At 42.0% G+C, this 19823-nt stretch overlaps 1 protein-coding gene across 1 annotated transcript; it reads left to right on the top strand.

Annotated features, from left to right (window-relative positions):
• Positions 1–443: 443 nt before the first annotated feature.
• HAVCR2 (hepatitis A virus cellular receptor 2) lies at positions 444–18427 on the top strand (the record flags this gene model as incomplete). The annotated part of the gene is made up of 7 exons (XM_081136703.1): positions 444–498; positions 1956–2294; positions 3123–3206; positions 9049–9092; positions 10800–10926; positions 14439–14475; positions 16296–18427. The coding sequence occupies 7 exons, from the start codon at positions 444–446 to the stop codon at positions 16453–16455; spliced, it is 846 nt and encodes a 281-aa protein (XP_080992829.1). The 3' UTR covers positions 16456–18427.
• Between the last annotated feature and the right edge of the window lie 1396 nt (positions 18428–19823).

The following is a 19823-nucleotide window of genomic DNA, read 5'->3' as shown; positions in this document are numbered from 1 at the left end:
TGTTTCTCTACCCTGTGTTCTCTGTTTACCAGCTGGACCTAGACACAGTTTATTTAAAGCAGAGAACTACTTTACTGGAGGTATCAGGACATTTTCTCTGCTCTCTGAGAGACACTTTTTTTTTAAAATTGAGCAACACTTCTTTCTCTGAGTATTGCTTCCTCTTTGTTGATATTAACAGAATAAATATCACAGCCCTTACAGGATGTGTGGTGTAGCGTGACAGAGAACTGGGGTTTCCTTTGATGTCACTGTAGACTTGGCAGCATTAATAGAGGAGTGATCAGTAGTCAGACGCATTGGTGTGCTGGGCTGGCACACTCTGGGAAGTGGTCACCGCTCCTGGACTGTGGAGTAGAGACTTAGTCGCAGACGTACCCAGTTCAATTGGAGAATTAAAACGGCAGCTCAACGGAGCCATCCTTGGACTTTTCTTTTAACCCATGTTTTCACATCTTTCCTTCAACTGTGTCCTTCTGTGGCTGCTACTACTTACAAGTAAGTCTGGGCAGGACTTCTGCAATGGGATAGTGCAAGGTAAAGATACAAGGATGGCCTTCGTAATGTTCGCAATAGCGGAAGTTTGGAAGCCACCTAAATATTAAGGAAGAGGCAAGTGGACAACATAAGTAAACTGTGATATATCTAAGATGCAAACAGTGAAGCTGACTAAACAGAATGATATGAAAGGTCTCTAATGCGTAATGTTAATTGGAAAAAAAAGGAAAGGAACAATGTGTATAGTAGGCTTTTTGTCTATTAATGTTGCAGGGCGTGGGAATACATGGGTGCTTCTTAATGTATATAGACTTTGGCAAGGGAAGCTGGGAAATGGGAAAGAACAGAGACTAGACTTTCCATACTCATTTGTTCTGCTTCACTGTTTTACAGTGTATGTTTATTTTTTTTTTAAAGCAATTAATTTTAAACCTAAAAACAGCCATATATTAGCCTCTTATTCAGGCAAATATTTTTATTCATTAAGTGCCTGGTGCTTTAAAAAAAAAAAAAAAAAAAAAGAGCCCTAGCCGGTTTGCCTCGGTGGTTAGAGTGTCGCCCCGCAGACTGAAGGGTCCTGGGTTCGATTAGGGCCAAGGGCACACACTGCAGTTGCAGGCTCGATCCCCAGCCCTGGTTGGGGTGCATGCAGGAGGCAATGAATCAATGTGTCTCTCTCACATCAATGTTTCTCTCTCTTTCTCTCCCACTCTCTCTGAAAAGCGATGGAAAAAATATCCTTGGGTGAAGATTAAAAAAAGAGAGAATTGTGTTAGGATACCTGTCCTTTGTTGATGAAGACAACTAGCCCAATGACTGAGATGTTTTCCTGGCTGACAATGAATGATTTATTTTTAAATAAATCATATATCTTTATTGGTTTCAGAGAGGCAGGGAGAGGGAGAGAGAGAGAGAAACATCAATGATGAGAGAACAATTAATCGACTGCCTCCTGCACACCCTTGACTGGGGATCAAGTCTGCAACCCGGGCATGTGACCCAACCAGGAATCGAACCACGATCTCCTGGATCCTAGGTCCGTGCTCAACCTCTGAGCCATGCCGGCAGGGTGAATGATTCATTTTCTGACTATTTCCATCAGCCCTGCCCTCTATTGCTCACAGGGCTGGGCTACCCAGAGCACTGGTTCTCAAAGTGAGATCTGAGGAACAGCCACATCAGCAATTCCAGGGAACCTGTTAGAAATACAAATTTTTATGCCCCACCCCAGACGTAGTAAGTCAGTAGTTCTAGTAACTGAGTCCACTCATCTGTGTTTTAACCAGACTTCCCAGGGACTCAGATGCCCCTCAGGTCTGAGAGTCGTTGCCCTGGTGGACCCTCCTCCGCACAGAACAGTAGCAGTGGTTTTTTCTTTACAAGGCATTGCTTGCACTTCTGAAGGGGACCAGCCTCACTCACTGCCTGCATCTCGCTCTCCTTTTCTCTTGATTCAGGGTCTTCGGAAGGGTCATACATAGCCCACGTGGGTCAGAATGCTTACCTGCCCTGCCACTACAATCCAACCTCCTCTGAGAATCTCGTGCCTGTGTGTTGGGGCAGGGGACGCTGTCCTGTGTTTGAATGTCAGGGAACTGTGCTCAGAACTGATGGAAGGGCCTTGACATACCAGATATCCAGCAGATACCAACTAAAGGGGAATGTCCACAAAGGAGATGTGTCCTTGACCATAGAGAATGTGACTTTAGCTGACAGTGGGACCTATTGCTGCCGCGTCCAATTCCCAGGCCCAATGAATGATAAAAAATTAGACCTGATGTTGGACATCAAACCAGGTGAGTGGACCTTTGCATGTGTCTTTATGAATAATCACCTGCAGATCACATTAAATATACTAATTGTTCTCACTTTGTCTTTCCCAGTGACAGCCCTAGTGGTGGGCCCCTAAGACCCACAGACCCACACGCAGTGCCCAGTCGTGTTTAATTCCTCCATCTATATTGAAATTTATGGGCAGGATCTATAAATTGGGAGGAAAGGCCTAGATCAGTGGTTGGGACCCTCACTGCTCATTAGATTTACATGGGGAGCATTTTAATAACTATAGATGCTTGAGCCCTACCCACAAACCAGAGAAACCAGCATCTCTGGAGGTAGTAGAGCCTGTGCACTGGGATTTTACGAAGTCTTCCCTATGTGATTTTCCCCTCATGCAGCCAGGACAGAGACCCATTGGACTGTGCATGTGAATGGGGATGCATGTACTTGCATGTTTTGAGATTTATAGAGCATGTACTTGTGGCTCATGGAGCTGAGTTCAACTCCAGCTCTGCCTCTTACTAGCTGTGTAATGTTGGACAAGTTACTTAAACTGTGTGACCTCTTCTCTATCAAATGTGATAATACCTACCATGGAGGCCACTGGAAGGATTTTAGGAGATGTTTTATGAAAAGCATTTAGCGTGTGGCTATTAGTTGTATTTTAACAATTAGACAGTGACAATGATGACTGTAACACAGTTTTTAAAATGTGTAAGGAACATTTTAAATGTGTGATATACTCTCAAGGAAGGTGTCTGGGGTTGAAGGTTGAACATGTGTTTCTGTCAATTTGTTGCCTTCTCTGCTCTCCGAGAAGCCTCATCCTTACATTGTTTCATTAGCCAAGGTCACCCCTGTTTGGCCGCCATGGAGAGCCTCCACTACAGCCTTTCCAAGGATGTTCACCACCCGGGAACATGGCTCAGGTAATGACACATGGGGATGTAGGAGGAAGCCTTTAGGTGGTTTCTGAGTTCAGAGGATTTTGAGTATGGGGGGAAATGAGGAAATAGTTTAAGAACTGACGTATGAATGTTTCTGTGCACAGGAGAGAGCATTTCAGGTGAGGGAGGTGGTAGACATAAACCTGTGCTGGGAAAAGTGATCTTGGGCCTAGGATCTAGATTACAGTAATCACAACCTAGCCCAGGGCCAGTGCCTTTCACTTGTTTGGATCTCAGCTTTCTCTTCAGTCCAGAGAATTTTGGATTTCATGACCCAGTGAAATTCCTGATCCACACCTGAAAGAATTTTGATCTACATATTTTGCCAAGTAAGGAAAGTAAAATTTCTATCTAATATTGCCATTACTACAAAAAAAGGACAGTCTTTTAAATGAATTAAATTTAATTAATGAAAACTTTTTACATTGTACTATTATTTTGTGACTTATTCCTGGACTGGTGACATTTTATCTTGACTTGGCCCCAGTCCATGTTTGGAGATGGATTAGGTGATTTCCTGGACCTCTTCTAACTGGAATATAGCCCAGTATCTTCCTCAGATTTTTTTTTTAATATATCTTTATTGATTTCAGAGAGAGGAAGGGAGAAGGAGAGAGATAGAAACATCAATGATGTGTCGTCATTGATCAGCTGCCTCCTGCACGCCCCCCGACTGGAGATTGAACCCACAACCCAGGCATGTGCTCTGACTGGGAATCAAACTGCGATCTCCTGGAACCTAAGTCAATGCTCAACTGCTGAGCCACGCCCGGCCGGGCCAGATTTTGATCTCAGTAAAAGCAGCTGAATTCTTTAAGTAATTCAACAAGGCCTTGTCCATGCTGCTCTGGAAGAGAAGGTAGGGTCAGAAAAGCAGATTTCTGGTCACATTGATCAGAAAGGTTAATCTTAAATATTTTCTCTCAGAGACCTGGTCTCTCCTAAGCTCTGGAGTTCAGTTCTTTGTTCCGTAAAATGAAGTTAAAAATAGGTACATCCCATTTCCTAATGTGATAAATCTCATGAGTTTCATTTTATGAGATTTAAGTAAGAAATGTGACTAAAGTGCTTAGCCAGTGTCTGATCATAGTATATACTCCATATATGTTAGTTATTGTTAACATTACCAGTAAGAACCAGAGACAGACTGAGATTGTCGATAAGTGCTTCAGTGATAGGTAGAATTGTAGGCGGCAGGAAGGGCACCCGGTGTTAGACTGGTGGGGTTGCACTAGACCTGAGTTCAGCAACCTTGGTACTTGAATTCTGGCTAGGATAGAATTCAGAGCCAAGACTCCACCTGTAAGAGAACATTTATTTGGTTAATCACAGACATAGAAAAAGTAATTTGTAGAAGAAATGGGCTGAGGATACAAGTTATAGACGTAAAGGAAGGGCCCTCGGAGCTTGGGAGTAAGGAAGATAATGGTAATTCGCCTGGGGGGAAGGGGAAGGGAAAGAGAAAGGTGAGGGCGTGCTCCCAGGAGGGAGTGCCCTGGGTCCTCCATCCTAATGGGGTTTTAAGGGTGGAGATTTTAGGGGAGGTCTCAGGGGAAGATGTCAATAGAATACTCAGCAGATTTCCAGGCGTGTCCTTTCAGGGTTGTGATCTCCACTAAGATTGGTCGGAGCCAGGGTTCTGGGCCTAGAGCTGAAATACATCTGAGTCCTAGATGTTATCTCTAGGGAGGAAAGGTCAGGGGGTTCAAACCACAGGACCAGCCAACCATATGGTAAGGGAGGAGAGGCCACCCTGGGGCAAGGTCCCACCCTACAATTGTCCATTGCTAGGCACCTGGGGCTTTCCACCCTGATGACCTTCTATACCTGGCCCATCGCCCTTGCTCTGCTGATGTCTAACTGACTAGCATGGAATGGATTCTAATGTCAGCTCTTCATACTAGATTTGTGAACTCAGTCAAGTTGCTCAAACTCTGTGAGGCTCAATTTCCTCACCTCTCCAGTGCCTACTTCATAGGATTGTTGTAAAGATGGAATGTGATAGTGTATGTAAAGATCTCAGCATAGTACCTGGCCCATAGAAAGCATTCAAAATTAGTTATTATTATAGTTATTAACTTTAGCTCTCTAAAGGCTTAATCTTTGGTGGTCCTTTAGTGATTGTTAGCCACCATTGCTTATGCAGTTAGTGAGGAAATGAAATATGGTGGGAAGAGATGATCACGTTGTGGGCTAATCAAGTAATACAAGATATTTATTGTATGCTATTATTAAATTTTTTAAAATCCTATAACCATAGACCTAGAAGGGACTTCAGTGGTCATTTCATCCCACCATCTTATCCTGTACTCCAGCGTTCTCTATAACATCACCACCAAGTAGGCATTCGCTGAATGCACAGTTCACTTCTTCATGAGGAAGTGCATTTCCTTAGAGTTGCCTGTACCATAAACAGAAGTCTTCTTCCTTTAAGTTTCACTTGTTTGTTCCTTCCCTCTAGGCAACAAAAATAGGGCCATCTCTTGCAGCAGGGAATATAGGCACAGTACCTATAATCTCTGAGCTTTTCAAATACCTAAGAAAATATTTAAACAAACAAAAAAAGGCAATGCCTTCAAAGTAGGAAAATAAAACAAAAAATTCAAAGTAATGATATTTAATTGCATATCTATAATAGGTTAATGATGTCAGTTAGTTACCCTCAAGTCAACTCATATGTAGTTATATATACTTATTCCTTAATGTGGAATGTGGGTCCATTCAGAATGTTTGCTGTAAAGTGGAGTGGAGCCTTAATAAGAGTTCCAAGGATCCCGGAAGCTCCTGAATCCACCTTGAATACAGATCAAATGCAATCTTTCTTCTACCTGATGAGGGTAGGATTGGGTAGTCAGTAAGTCCTCAGCTCTGGAGGACTTTGAACCTCAGGTTTGCCAATTAACAGTTGTGTGACCTTGAGCAAAGTACCTCTCTGAGACTGTTTTTTTAATCTGAAAAATGGGAAAATAATAATACCTACCTATTGTGGTGAAGGTTAAAAGAGATTGTGCATGTACAGTGCTAAGCACAATGTCTGGCACATAATACATGCTAGATGGCAACTCTTAAACTTATATACTTTTAAGACCATCATGCCCCACCCTCACTGCCGCCTCCACCACAGCCAAGTCTTGGGTTCCCTAGGGAAAGATTACAACTTCCTCTAACTGTTCCACCATTTCGGTGGTTGATTACTATGTGAAAATAAGCCTCAGTGACCTAAAAGAGTTCTATTTTATTGATAATTTTCACTGCAAGATAAAGTAAAAAAAAAAAGGAGAGAGAGGTCAGACAGTTTTACCATTTAGGCCAAGAAAAATAAATACAGGGAAGTAGGAACTGGGTTTACAGCAGAAAATCTCGAGTGTGGTTAAGATTCATGTTTACTTAGTAATTCCACCAATTCGTTTTTATACTTTAAATTCCTTTAGGAAAATAAAAACAAAGGTGAGCCAAAAATCCTTTTTTTTTTTTTTTAAACGGATCTTCATTGATTTCAGGGAGAGGAAGGGAGAGGAAGAGGGAGATAGAAACATCAATGATGAGAGAGTCATGATCGGCTGCCTCTTGCAGGCCCCCTGCCCAGTTTTGAGCCCACAACCTGAGCATGTATCCTGACCTGGAATTGAACCTTGATCTCCTGGATCCTAGGTCGATGCTCAACGGCTGAGCCACGCCCGCTGGGCAAAGATCATCTTTTTCCTTTCTGTTTTTTTAAAAATTTTTATTTATTGATTTTTAGAGAGAGAGAGAGAAAGAAATATGGATTTGTTATTTAACCTATTTATACATTCATTGGGTGATTCTTTTATGTGTGTGCATGCTTTTTTCAAACTAAAAGAGAATATTTATTTGGTAAAATTGCAGAGATGGAAGAAGTAATTTCTAGAAGAAATGGGTTTAGGAAACAAGTTGTAGAGGCAAGAGAAGGGTCTTTGGAGCTTGGGAGTGAGGAAGCTACTGCTACTGCTAATTGCTAAGGCGCCTTAGGGGTGGGGGGAGGGAAAGAGAGAGGGAAAGGCAGGCATGCTTCCAGGAGGAGAGCGCCCATGGGTTGATTTTTGTGTGTGCTGACCAGGGATCAAACTAGCAACCCTGGTATATCCGGACAGTGCTCTAACCAACTGAACTATCAGGCCAAGGCATTAAAAAATTTTTTTAGGCTGAGACTTTGCTCATATAATATTAATATCATAGTCTGTTAAACCAGGGGTTCCATATTAAAGGACTTAGACTTTTAGGCCTCAAGTGACTCTGACACTTAAGAAGTTTCCAAGTCTCTGACTGAGCCAGAAAATGAGTAGGCGTGCTTTGTTTCCCAAAGCTGACCGTCTTTAGGACGTGTTCTACAAGGTCCGGGCCCTTGCCGCTCTTGTTCACTGTTCTGTCCCCTGTGCCTGACAGAGCAGATGTGTAGTTCATGTTTGTCAAGTGGGTATTTAAACAAAAAGGAAGGAAGATGAGCTGGCAGCTGGGCTATGTGACACACTTAATAGCAGTGACAATGTCGATGTGAAACTTGTTGAAGGCAGCAGAGTTAAAAGTGTATACTTGTATTTACAGTAGCCCAGATATGGGAGCAACCTAGGTGTTCATTGACAGAGGAATGAATGAAGAAGGTTTTATATATATATATATATATATATATATATATATAGAGAGAGAGAGAGAGAGAGAGAGAGAGAGAGAGAGAGAAAGAGAGAGAGAGAGTAAGAGAGAGAGAGAGAAAGAGAGAGAGAGAGATACACATACAATGGAATATTACTCACCCACAAAAAGAATGAAATCATGCCATTTGCAACAATATGGATGGACCTAGATGATATGCTAAGTGAAATAAATCAGACAGAGAAAGACAAATACCTATGGTCTCACTTATATGTAGAATCTAAAAAAACAAAACAAATGAGTAAACAAAACAAAAACAGACTCATAGCAACAGAGATCAATCTAATTGTTGCCATGTTTGAGGGAAGGTGAAAAAGTGAAGGAGAATATAGTCAATAATACTGTGATAAATTTCCACAGTGACAAATGATTACTAAACTTACTGTGGTGATTGCTTTGTAAGGTATAAAAATGTTGAGTCACTATATTGTACACCTGAAATTAATATAATGTCGTAAACCAACTATACTTAAATTAAACCAAACAAAAATAGTGTATGCTAAAGCCGTGCAGACCTAAACTGGAAGACCATTTCTGCCATTCACTAAGTTGTGTGACCTTGGTTAAGTCACTTCCTAATTCTCTGTTTCTTCATCTGAGTAATGGAGAGAACTAGCCCTACTTTAGGATAGCTAATTTGAATGCCAAATGAGATACTTCAAGAGTTTAGCACAGTGCCTGCTCATGGTAAATTGTAGCTATAGTTATTTTAGTTTTCATTTTCAGGCAACCAAATACCCTGTCTCTCCCTTATTGAGAAAATGCTAAACTTTTTCAAGAAAATTAACTTTTGTTATCTGTTGAAGTCTAATTACAACATAATGCCTGTCCAAGTGTTATACTGATAATTGTTGGAATTTTGCACACCCCTTTAGGGCCCAGTGGACACCACAAACTACAATTCAGCATAGGCCTTCTGGCAGAAATCTCCATTTCACAGGACATAAGTAGCTGGGTTCATTACATGGGTAAAAAAATCCTAAAGTTGTTTTGTAAGTGCTCAGTACATTTTGTTGGCCTCCCAATTAATTATTGTGCAGAGTATGGAGAGGATTAATTTCAACCAGGATTATAGACATCTTTAAGATTTTTAAAAACTCATTCAGATAAAGAAAATATTTTTAACTGTTTTAATGGTTATTCTTCCTCCTTGCAGCAGAGACACAGACTCTGGAGACCCCCAACGATAAAAATCAAACTGTAAGTAACTTGTGTGTGTGAGAGTTAACATTGAGTTTAACCCAGAGGAAAGACAGTATGGCCTTAGCCTTCCTTCCTGTCCACACTTTCCTTGGGGAAAATGCCCAGTCTTCCTCAGTTTCAGATCCTTGGCCGTAACGTGTTGGTGATAACGGTTCTGACTGTTGGCACTTGGGCCTGGTGCAAGCATGGAATGCAGTGATGCATGCGAAGTGCCCAGTTCACAGGAAAAGCTGGAAAGCCAAAAGGAGGAAGCATTAGCATTCTGTCCCTCTTCTCAAAGTTCACGGCTGTACACCGCTGTGGACAGTTCTAAGGCCCTCCATCTCCCTAGAACATGTTTTTCTTGCTTCCATTGCAATCCAATTGAAAAAAGATTATTTTTTGTTTAAATTTGTTTATTTATGTATGACAAGAGACCAGTCAGAAATATTCTAAGCCGGGAATTTATATATGTAACTAGAATAAAGCAGTATTACAATTAACAATGATTTTAGTGTCCCCCGCCTTCTTAGTGTAAAAGGGAAATCCTCTAGAAAGCAAACTTAGAGCAATGTAAAAATTCTTCCAGGACTTAGCTAGGGGTCCTCATTCATTTGTCTCAATCTCTTACTTGTGTGTTCACCACTGAGGCTCAGCATTTTGTATTTGTCCCTCCCCTCTTTGTGATCAAGGACTGCCTTCAAGTACCTCTCTGCACCCATAATGCTTGATGCATAATACCTTGTATACAGCTCTCCAGCAGTAAATGCTTATTGAATAAATGGAAATTTTAATTTCCTCGACTTCTTTATATTTTAAAGTGTTCACTAATGTTGGTTTTAAAGGGGGACATGGACTGAAATTTTAGAAGGGGAGGATTTTCTGTGTGACTCTGTTATAAAAAAATCAAGTTAATGACAGCATTAGCAATAGCTATTATTATTATTTTTAATCCTCAACTGAGGATATTTTTTCCATTGCTTTTCAGAGAGAGTTGGGAGAGAGAGAGAAACATCGATGTGAGAGAGACACACTGATTGGTTGCCTCCCAAATGTGCCCCAACTGGGGCTGGGGATGGAGCCTATAACCAAGGTATGTGTCCTTGTCTGGGAGTCAACCTGGGACTCTTCAGTCCAAGGTCTGATGCTCTAACCACTGAGCCAAACCGGCTAGGGCAGCAATAGCTATAATTAAGCATTTATCATGTATCAGGCCCAATGCCAAGCATTTTATATTTTTTGTCACTTAATTTTACCAATAACTCTACAAGATGGCTCAGCTCTTGGTGACAGAGCTTGGATTTGAACCCAGGACTGCCTGGCTTTTAAGTCATAGTATTTTTGTGAAAATTGCAGTTTCACTGCAAGATACCACATTTAGACCACTCTGAAACTTTATGGGAACACAAGGGGATCTTGAATGAAGAGGACTCTACTCTCAAGCCCATTTTTTTTTGTTGGAGAGGAGGGTCCATTTACTAAGAGTTCCTCTTACACAGCACAGGAGGGCAAATTTTATTCTCCTATGAGCTCCAAAGATTAAACTACTCCTTTTCTTTGGGTGCTTTTAGGCTTGTCTAGAAGGCAACAGCTCTAGGATGGTTTCAAGGTTTCTGTACTCCTGTGATTCTGTAAAAGGGATGGTCCAGCGCACAAGTAATGAAAATGACTGAGCATACAACCAATTTCTGGCCACATGTTGAAATTCTGTTTGTGTTTCCATAGCAAATATCCACACTGGCTGATGAGTTACAAGACTCTGGTGCCACCACCAGGATAAGCATCTACATTGGAGCAGGGATCTCTGCTGGGCTGGCTCTGGTTCTTATCTTTGGAGCTTTAATTCTCAAATGTAAGTCATTTGATGTTGTATGTCTTTCCCTCTGGTAAGGAACTGCTAAATAGGAACCAACATAAACCTAGATAGAAATATAAGTTTATACTCATACCTAAAGATGATTAGACTAAATCCCTTTAGTCTTTCCAAACCATTAGCTATTCCATTAGCTATTAGCAAAATAATAGCTAACCTATATTCAACGGTTACCATGTAACAGGCAGGCATTGTGCTAAATGTTTTACATACCTTTCATCATAATCTCATTTTATAAGGTAGGTAGGATTGTTATTCCCATTTTACAGCAGAGAAGAGTAGAGCTTAGAGAGAGTGAGCCACTTTCCCAAGATTTCACAATCAGTAAGTGGCAAAGCTGGAGTTCAAATTCAGGCAAGCTGATTCCAGGACCTTTCTTTTATCTTTTGTTAAGAAAATTAAACTTTTTAATTCATGAATATGTCTAGGTTTATTAGGAAGCACAACAATGAAAATCCGTCCCTTCTATGAGTTTTTCTTCTTTATTTCCCAGGCCTATAGATCTTCAGGGTGAGGTATCAGGTCCTGTTAATACTGGGTCATGGCCAGGACTGCAGAGTAGTGTTTTCCTCTACCATGGCACTCAGCACACACATTTTTCTCTAAGTTACTTATCTTTATTTAGAAAAATGTTATTAAAGGATGATTTATACAATAAATCTCGTATTTAAAGTGTATTCAACTTGGTGAATTTCAATGGGAAACTATGACCATGATCAAGACCCAAACACTTCCATCAGCCCCAAAGGCTCACACACTTGTACATTTGTGATACATTCTCTGCTCTTTGACGGCAGAGGCCAAGGTCTTATACCACAGGGCTTAGTGCGTTCTAGAAGTCTTTCTTACTAATACACAAACATGGACTGTGTGTAGGGTGACCAACCTCCCAGATTTGTCCAGGACTTAAGGGAGTTCCTAAGATGTGGCTCTTTCAGTGCTAAAACAGGGACAGTCCAGAGAAAACTAGGATGAATTGATCACCCTAAGTGTGTGGCTAGAAGCTGTCAAGTGCTTTATGTGCGTTAAACCCTTACAACTCCTCTACTGAGAAAGGTACTAATATTATTCTAACTCACCAGGTGGAGAACCAGCGTTCTGAAAGCTTATGTAGCATACTCCAAGTCACACAGTTAATTGCTAGGTACGGGATTTGAAACCAGGGCTCTCCCACTCCTCACTATTTTGTTATTCTGCCATTATTGCTAAATGAAATGTGGAGAGAAAAAACCAAATCCACCTACACTTACCAGAGTTTATCAAAGGTAGCAGCGGAGTTTGTGAATTGATCACATGAATATGAAGTCTATGGGTTAAGAAGCAATGATAACACTACCTTTTTGAGTTCTGCCAAGGCCTGGATGTTAGGGCCTGTTCTAGCATGTGTAAAGGGGTTTGAAGGGAGGGTAACGAGGGTGGGAAGCCTGATGTTTTGTACTCGCACATACACACACACAGAGGGGTGGGCAAAAGTAGGGTTATAGTTGTTCGTATGGAAAAACATATAATACAAGCATATATAATAATACAAGAATAAACTCTGTGTTTTGTGCACTCAAAATGTAAACCTATTTTTGCCCACACCTGTGTATATCACCAAAATCATAACTACTTAGAAGAAAGATGGGGAAGTCCTGTCTGATTTGCAATATCTTCCCTAGCAGTTGCTCAAGAAAATCTTACAACCAAGGTGGCAGGTTTGGGAATCATGACATTAAAGCCATGTATCGGCACCCAGTAATGCCCAGCAATCCTATACCTTTCTAGCGCACTCTCTGAGGTGAACATCCAGCCTCCCTGTCCTTCAGACCTCCCTTATTTCTCACTCAATTGATGAAGTATAAAAGGCCTGTTCCATCCGCTTTGCCTTAGCCAAGACTTCATTCCTCCTTTCCGCCCCTTTTCTAGAATTGTCTCACGCTTTCCATTTATGCTATTTTCATTAATATAAAATCGTGTTCTGGTTTACACATTCTCTCCAGCTACTCCCATTTCTTGCTCCCAGCCGTATTGTCAGAGGGGCTGTTCCTACTTCTCTCGCCCCTGCCCTTGTCAACCCACCATCCAGCTTCTGCCCCCAGAGCACCATGGAAATGGGCCAGTCAGGCCCACCAATGACCTCCCTTTTGCTAAATGCAATGGACGCCTCTGTCTTCAATGTAGTCAGTCTTTCAGCAATATTCAAGCTGACTCTCATTCAAAGAGGCTTCCTTCTCTTGGCTTCTGAAACACCACTCTCCTACTTCATTGGCCATTCCTTTTCAGCTTTTTTATTTCCTCTTCGGCATGACTTATAGATGTTGAGATGCCTCAGGGCTGGCAATTTCCCTCTCTCTACAGCTCTACGTGAAGACCTGTGTTTCCAGAGACTTAAATGTCACCCTTAGTATCTCTCTCCAACTCTCAGAGTGTTTGTCCAATGGATACTTCCACTTAGATGTCCCCCACATCTAACACGTCCAGTGAAACTCTACAGTCTGTATTGTACCTTCCCAGAGTGCAATCTCCCTCCCTAGTCCCTCCCATCATTGGGTTACACTGCCATCCATCTGGTTTCTTAAGCCAGAAAGCCAGAAGCCGTCTTTGAATCTTCTCTTTCCTCACTCCTACTACACAATCCAAGTGCAGTTCCTGAATCTCTCTCCAAAATCTGTCTAAAATCCATTCACTAATCTGCGTAACCCTTGCTACCACCTTGCTCTGAGGCACCATCATCTCTACTCACCTCCTCACTTTTTTATACCCCCTTTTAATCTGACTTTCTCATAGCAGCCTAAGTGATCTTCTTAAGCCCAATCACATCATATTTGTGCACTTTGTTATTTCTTACAGGTCTCAGAATAAAATTTAAACCCTTGATTGTGACTTAGAAGGTCCTATGGGACCTAGCTCTAGTCTACCTCTCAGACCTTATCTTGGGTTGCTCTCTTATTCCGACCATATTTGCAGTTTCAGGCCTCACCTTCCTTCTTATCAGGGGCTTTCTCTGCCTGGAATGCTCCTTCTGGCTCCTTCCTGACTTCTTTCAGAGTTGACCTTAAAGGTCATCTTTTCTGAGAGCGCTTTCGTGACCACCGTTTCTGTTGCTAGTTTTAGTACATTGTTGATTTCCTTTATATCACATTACAACGAGAAATCATTGTTATTACTATTTTAAATTATTTTGTTATTTATTTTTGTAAAATGGCTCCCTTAGTAGAGCACAAGCTTCACAAAGTCAGGGCTCATAATTCACCTTTGTGTCCTTGGTGCTTAGCATACCACCCACTGTACACATAGTAGGTGTTCTACATATTTGTTAAATATGAAAATGCATTTTTATTATTTCCTAGCATAGTTCGTGTAATAAACCAAGGAACATGTGGGTAGTTGGATTTCATTCAATCTAAGGGGAGACCAGATTTCCTTAAAAAATCTTCACCTTCAGTGAGCCCATTTTATTTATTTATGAAAGCAATTTTAATGGACTTTTCTTCCCTTTTTATACCTAGGGCATTCTCATAGGAAAGAGAAGTTACAGAATTCAAGGTAAGAATAAGGGGTGGGGTAGGGGAAAGCGGGAATCTTGGAGGTTCCTACACTAATATGGCTTTGATCTTTGCTCTTGGAAGTCCTGCCCTGGGACTTTGGGATCTAATCTTATACTTCTTTTTTGCTTACGGCCTAGATTAATGAAATGCAAACATGCTGCTCATTTACTTCCTGATCCCTCTAGTCTCCTTAGTCTTAAAGTTAAGGTATAGAATTTATCTCCCCATGATAGGAAGTGCTTATTTATTTCTATGTTAATGAGACTTTTCAGTCAGCTGACCCTTCAGCTGATTGAGCATTTACTACATCCAGGCTCCAGTCTGGGCTCTGGGTTCCAGAAGCGAACAAGAAACCCAGCATCTGCTCTCAGGGCTTGTGTAGCCCAGCCCAGGTGTTCTTTACTCTGGTGACCTATTAGAATCGCTTACACAGCCTGTTGTCAACCCCAGAGCAAATAAATGAGAATCTTTAGGGGTGAGGCCTAAGCATAGGTGTTTTTTTAAAGCTTCCCAAGTGATACTAAGGTGCAAATAGGGTTGAGAACTACTGGTCTTTTTATTTCAGTCTTAGTCTCCATTCCTGACTATATGCACATACATCTGTACACACACATGCATACACCCCAAAGCCAAATACATATAGCTCTCATAACTTTTACTGCATTTTAGCAGCATTTGGTGCATTGGTAGAATGCAGTATATTTCAAGAAAAAATGACTCTGTCCATTGAATACTACCTAAACCGTAATAATTTTAGACTAAGTAGAGACAATAGACCCATGAAGACAAAATAGTCTGCTGTAAGTAGTCAGAAGTCAAAAAAGGTCAAGCTACATATTTATCAATGGTTTTAGATTACCTGTCACTATGCTTTCTTAGAGCTGAAACCTGGAATGTGATAACAGTCAGAGGTGACATTTACATGCATTACTTCATTATTTGTGACATCATTTGGTTAATGCTCATCTCTTCCTGTAATGCTAAGCTCCATAGAAAATAAGGAACTCGACTGCCACATTAACAACTGTATCCTCTAGCACAGCACCTGACACTTAGTAGGCACTTAATAAATATCTGATTATTGAATGAATAAATGCTCCTTCTCGCAGCCTGGTGAGATAGAGCGCCAATTATTCCAATTTTACAGATGAGGATCATGAGACACAAAGTTGACTGCTGTGTAGCCTTCCTGGGATTTGTGTGCTTTACTCACTGCTGTGTCTCTCGCTGCACAGAGCCGTGTGCAGCACACAACACTGCCTGAGAAATGGATAGAAAACTAAACCCAGCTCACCCAGGATTATATGTCCGGTTAGTGACAGAGTCAGAACTGAAACTCAAATCTATTGGATACATAGCATCTTCATTTCTTTTTTGTTTTTTGAAACTGTTCCAGCCCCCAGAAGAACTGAAATAATATTTCAAGGAACAATAGAATCCTTCACCAAGATGTGTAATTTAACTTTTTCATATGTTTGCTGTAATTATATATACACACAGTTTTTAATTTTGGAAGCATTTTGAGGACGTTTCAGACATCTTGACACGTCCCTGGACTTTGGTCTGTAACCCCCTGAGGATAAGAGTGTTTCCTTAGATCGCACAATGCCATTTTTATACCTAAGAAAATTAAGAGTAATTCCAATAGTCCTAATGTTCCTCACATTATTCTATTCCATGTCTTTCCCCCTAGTCGGGACCCAGTCAAGCATCACGTGAGTACTGCATTTGGTCTGTGCCTCTTCAGCAAGGCCTGTTCTCTTTTTTCCGCGTCTCCTGGGAAATGCTTACCTCAACTGCAACATTTTATTTCCACAGCCTCATCACTTTGGCCAACCTCCCTCCCTCAGGATTAGAAAATACTGTAGCAGGGGGGATGCGCTCCAAGGAAAACATCTATGCAATTGAGGAGAACGCATATGAAGTGGAGGACCCCTCTGAGTATTACTGCTACGTCAGCAGTGAGCAGCATCCCTGACCGCCTCTGGCTTGTCATCCTTCGGTGCCATCAGATGCAGCTTCATTTCTGAGCTCGTGTTGTCGTGTTTGAAAACTATCAGATGTGTCAGCTGGTTGCCTTTAAGGTTCTGCCCACCGCTCCCCGGCAGTCTCTTCCCATTTTCTGAAGATAGCAGCTCATGTGAGGACTGAACCTTCCCAGCACAGACTCGCTACAGCCTTACCTCTGCATCCCAGCCAACAGGCCCCTCGGCTCGGAGACTGCTAACCGGGCATTAGCACGGAAGTGAGCTCCTATGTCCGTAGGAATTCTGAATACGGGGTCTCCTGAATTCCAGGAATTTCAGTCCCATGATGGATCCACAAAGCTTCTGACACAGGGAAATTTCATGCTGAGATACGTGCATGTCTTGTTTGGTACAGAAAGTCGAAAGGGGCCACTGATTTTCAGAGAGCAGGGGCTCATAAAGGGTTAAGGAATTGCTGGAGTGGGTGAGATGGCCTTGGAGGTTTCCTTTGAGTCTCCAGGTTTCTGCCTCTTTGAATGAAGATGCTCCAGCAGTAGAAGCCAGTGCACAGCTCCCCCTTCCAGGGTTGAGGGTGGCCAGCGAGCTGGGGGGCATCAGGAGCTCCTGGGGGAAAAGGAAACCCGCTCGGTGTGTGTTGGCAAGTTCTGCTTGGGGTGCTCTCAAAGGGAAACGTCTCTGACCAACTTCTGCATTCGTGGAGAGAACTGGGGCTCTATTTCTCACAGAAGCAGCAGCAGTGGCTGGGACACAAATTGCGGTTCCTGTGGAAAGACAGAGCAGGGCTCCAGCGACGTGCATGTGTCAGCGTCAGGTCCCTCAGCTCCACTCCCAGATTGCGGACAGCAGGTCTGCCCTGCTTATTGTTGCCTCTGCTCTCAGCATAATAGAAACTTACTAGATATCTTTGGAGTGAAAACATTAAATACGCAGACAGGTGGCTTTCTGGAAAGACTTTCCCTTGGCCAGGACAGACAGAGCTTTGTGACCTCACTTCTTGGAGAACTCACAAGCACCCCTGAGCTCCACACATGCTCTTATGGAGGCAAAGCGGCTCTTGTTTCTCTGCAGCATCCCCCACGCCAGGCGCTTGGGAGCCTGTTACTCCCTTATCCGTTTCCCCCCTTCTGCTGAGCCCCCCTCAGCGCACGAGGAGTCAGTGGACAATGTACACCTGCCACGGCCTGGAAACTGCCCCTCCCTGGCTGAAGACCAGCTGCTGCTGTGCTGCATGCCCTGGATGCTGGTCACCTGGAGGGAGGGGACTCAGGACACTTTTGGACCAGATCAGTGCTTCCCCTCCAAAGAAGAATCTTATCCTATAAAAATCTTTAAACAAGTGTATGTATGCACGGATTATCATTGCAATGATGTTCGCAAGAGACTTTTTCCATCAATAGGGGACTAGTTGATGATTGTGGCCCATGAGAACACGGGTGCAGGTAAAGAGAACTGGGTGGTTTCATCATTGAGATGTTTTGCCAATTTAACAAATATTTATTAGTGTTTACTATGTGCCAGGTAATCTGATGCTGAGACCAGCGAGAGAGAGACCAAATAGACACATTTCTGATCCCTTAGAACTTGTAGTCTGACAGGCAGGAGTATTCGTCCCATCTATTCATTCTGTGAACATTTATTGGCATCTACTTTGTCAGGCACTGTGTTAGTCCCTAGGAGTAGAACAGTGAGGAAGCAGAGAAAATCTTCACTCTGCCAAAGCTTATGTTCCTTGTCAGAGGAGGATGCTATATTGCTAAGTTAAAAAAAATGTTCTAGAATAGTATATATAGTTGATGCATATTTTTTCTTTATCTTAATAAGAATCTGGAAGAATATACCCAAATTAATATGGTCATCTCCTGGGGGCAAATGTCAAGAGATAGACTTTCACTTTTACATGCTTCTGGAAGTGTTTGATGATCTCCGTTGTCTTTTGTAATAAAAAGATAAGATTTAAGCATTACTGCAATGTTTTCCTGTCTGCCCTCCCCTTCACAGAAAGCAATGAAGACTGGGACAGGTTACCTTAAGGTCAAGGCCGGCAGTAGAGTGTGGCTGCAAGCTAGGATGGAGCCCTGGTTTTCAGAGTAGGTCCATCCTTACATCGATTATTTGGAATGGGACAGATGGCAGAAAGGGGAATGAAAAGCTCCTACAAGTGCCCTGGAGATGACAAGTGATAACTACATTAAAAAGTGTAGTAAGATTAAATATGTGTTTTGTTTATAGAAGCACCTTAGAGATCCCTCCCCCCTACCCCCCCAGAATTCTACCTAAAATACTCACAGGCTATGAAAAGACAGGTCCCGTTATCTTTTTTAGACGGAAACAGTAAGGTCTTACTGTGTTTTTATCTGTCTTACTTTTTCTAGGTTTGAAATTTCAGTAGCAGAAATTCCAAGTGGTTTCTGTTATATTGCACTTTGCTGTATGGTGCTTTACCGGTGTGGAGTTTTGGGTTTGTTTTTCTTTTTACAAATTGAAGGCAGGGCCCTCCACTGACTCACTTTATTCTGGGTGGCCTGGAACTGAACCCACAATATCTCCAAGATGTGCCTGCAATTGATTTTGGGATATTCCTGCATGCCTATTCCCATTTAAATTTAAATTTTATTATAACTTAAAGTTAAACTCAAGAAATTAAACTAAAACACATTAATTTGTCTCCAGATTTCTATTGAGAAAGTGTGGATCTTTCTGGAGATAAGTAGAGATGCCCTAGAGTTTTAATTTAAAAATTTTTTTCATCAACCTTTTCTGGGACTCATGGAAACTGGGGAAAGGGTTGGGCAGCTGGACTATTAGGGTGAATGATTCTCAAGCTTAAGGAGGGCTCAGGTTTTGGCCGATTTTCACTGGGAACCTGTGCAGAGAGCAGTGGGAGCCAGAAATGTCAGTTCCAGGCTTCTGGATCCTCAGCATCTTTTCTCAGTTATAGTCACTGCAATTATAAAGGACATTCCAAGTTACTCATTTAGTACATGATTAATACTAAAATCACTCATAGTAGTGATTTTGTTTTTCTGAATTCTTGTTCAAATTCCTTCTGCTTATGATGTGACTCATTTCCCAGAGGAAGCAGTGAGATTTTATTTTATTTTAATATATCTTTATTGATTTCAGAGAGAGGAAGGGAGAGGGAGAGAGAGACAGAAACATCAGTGGTGAGAGAGTCATTGATCAGTTGCCTCCCGCACACCGAGGATGGAGCCCACAACCCGGGCACATGCCCTGACCAGGAATCAAACCTTAATCTCCTGGATCATAGGTCGACGCTCAACTGCTGAGCTACGCCCGGCTGGGCCTGACTAGTCACACTTTTAGTGCTCAATAGCCACATGTGGCTAGTGGCTACAGT

This window comes from Miniopterus schreibersii, assembly GCF_964146895.1.
Source record: "Miniopterus schreibersii genome assembly, chromosome: 4".
Classification (NCBI taxonomy): domain Eukaryota; kingdom Metazoa; phylum Chordata; class Mammalia; order Chiroptera; family Miniopteridae; genus Miniopterus; species Miniopterus schreibersii.
The sequence above is the reverse complement of the archived record's forward strand: the minus strand, read 5'-3'. Positions and strand labels throughout refer to the sequence as shown.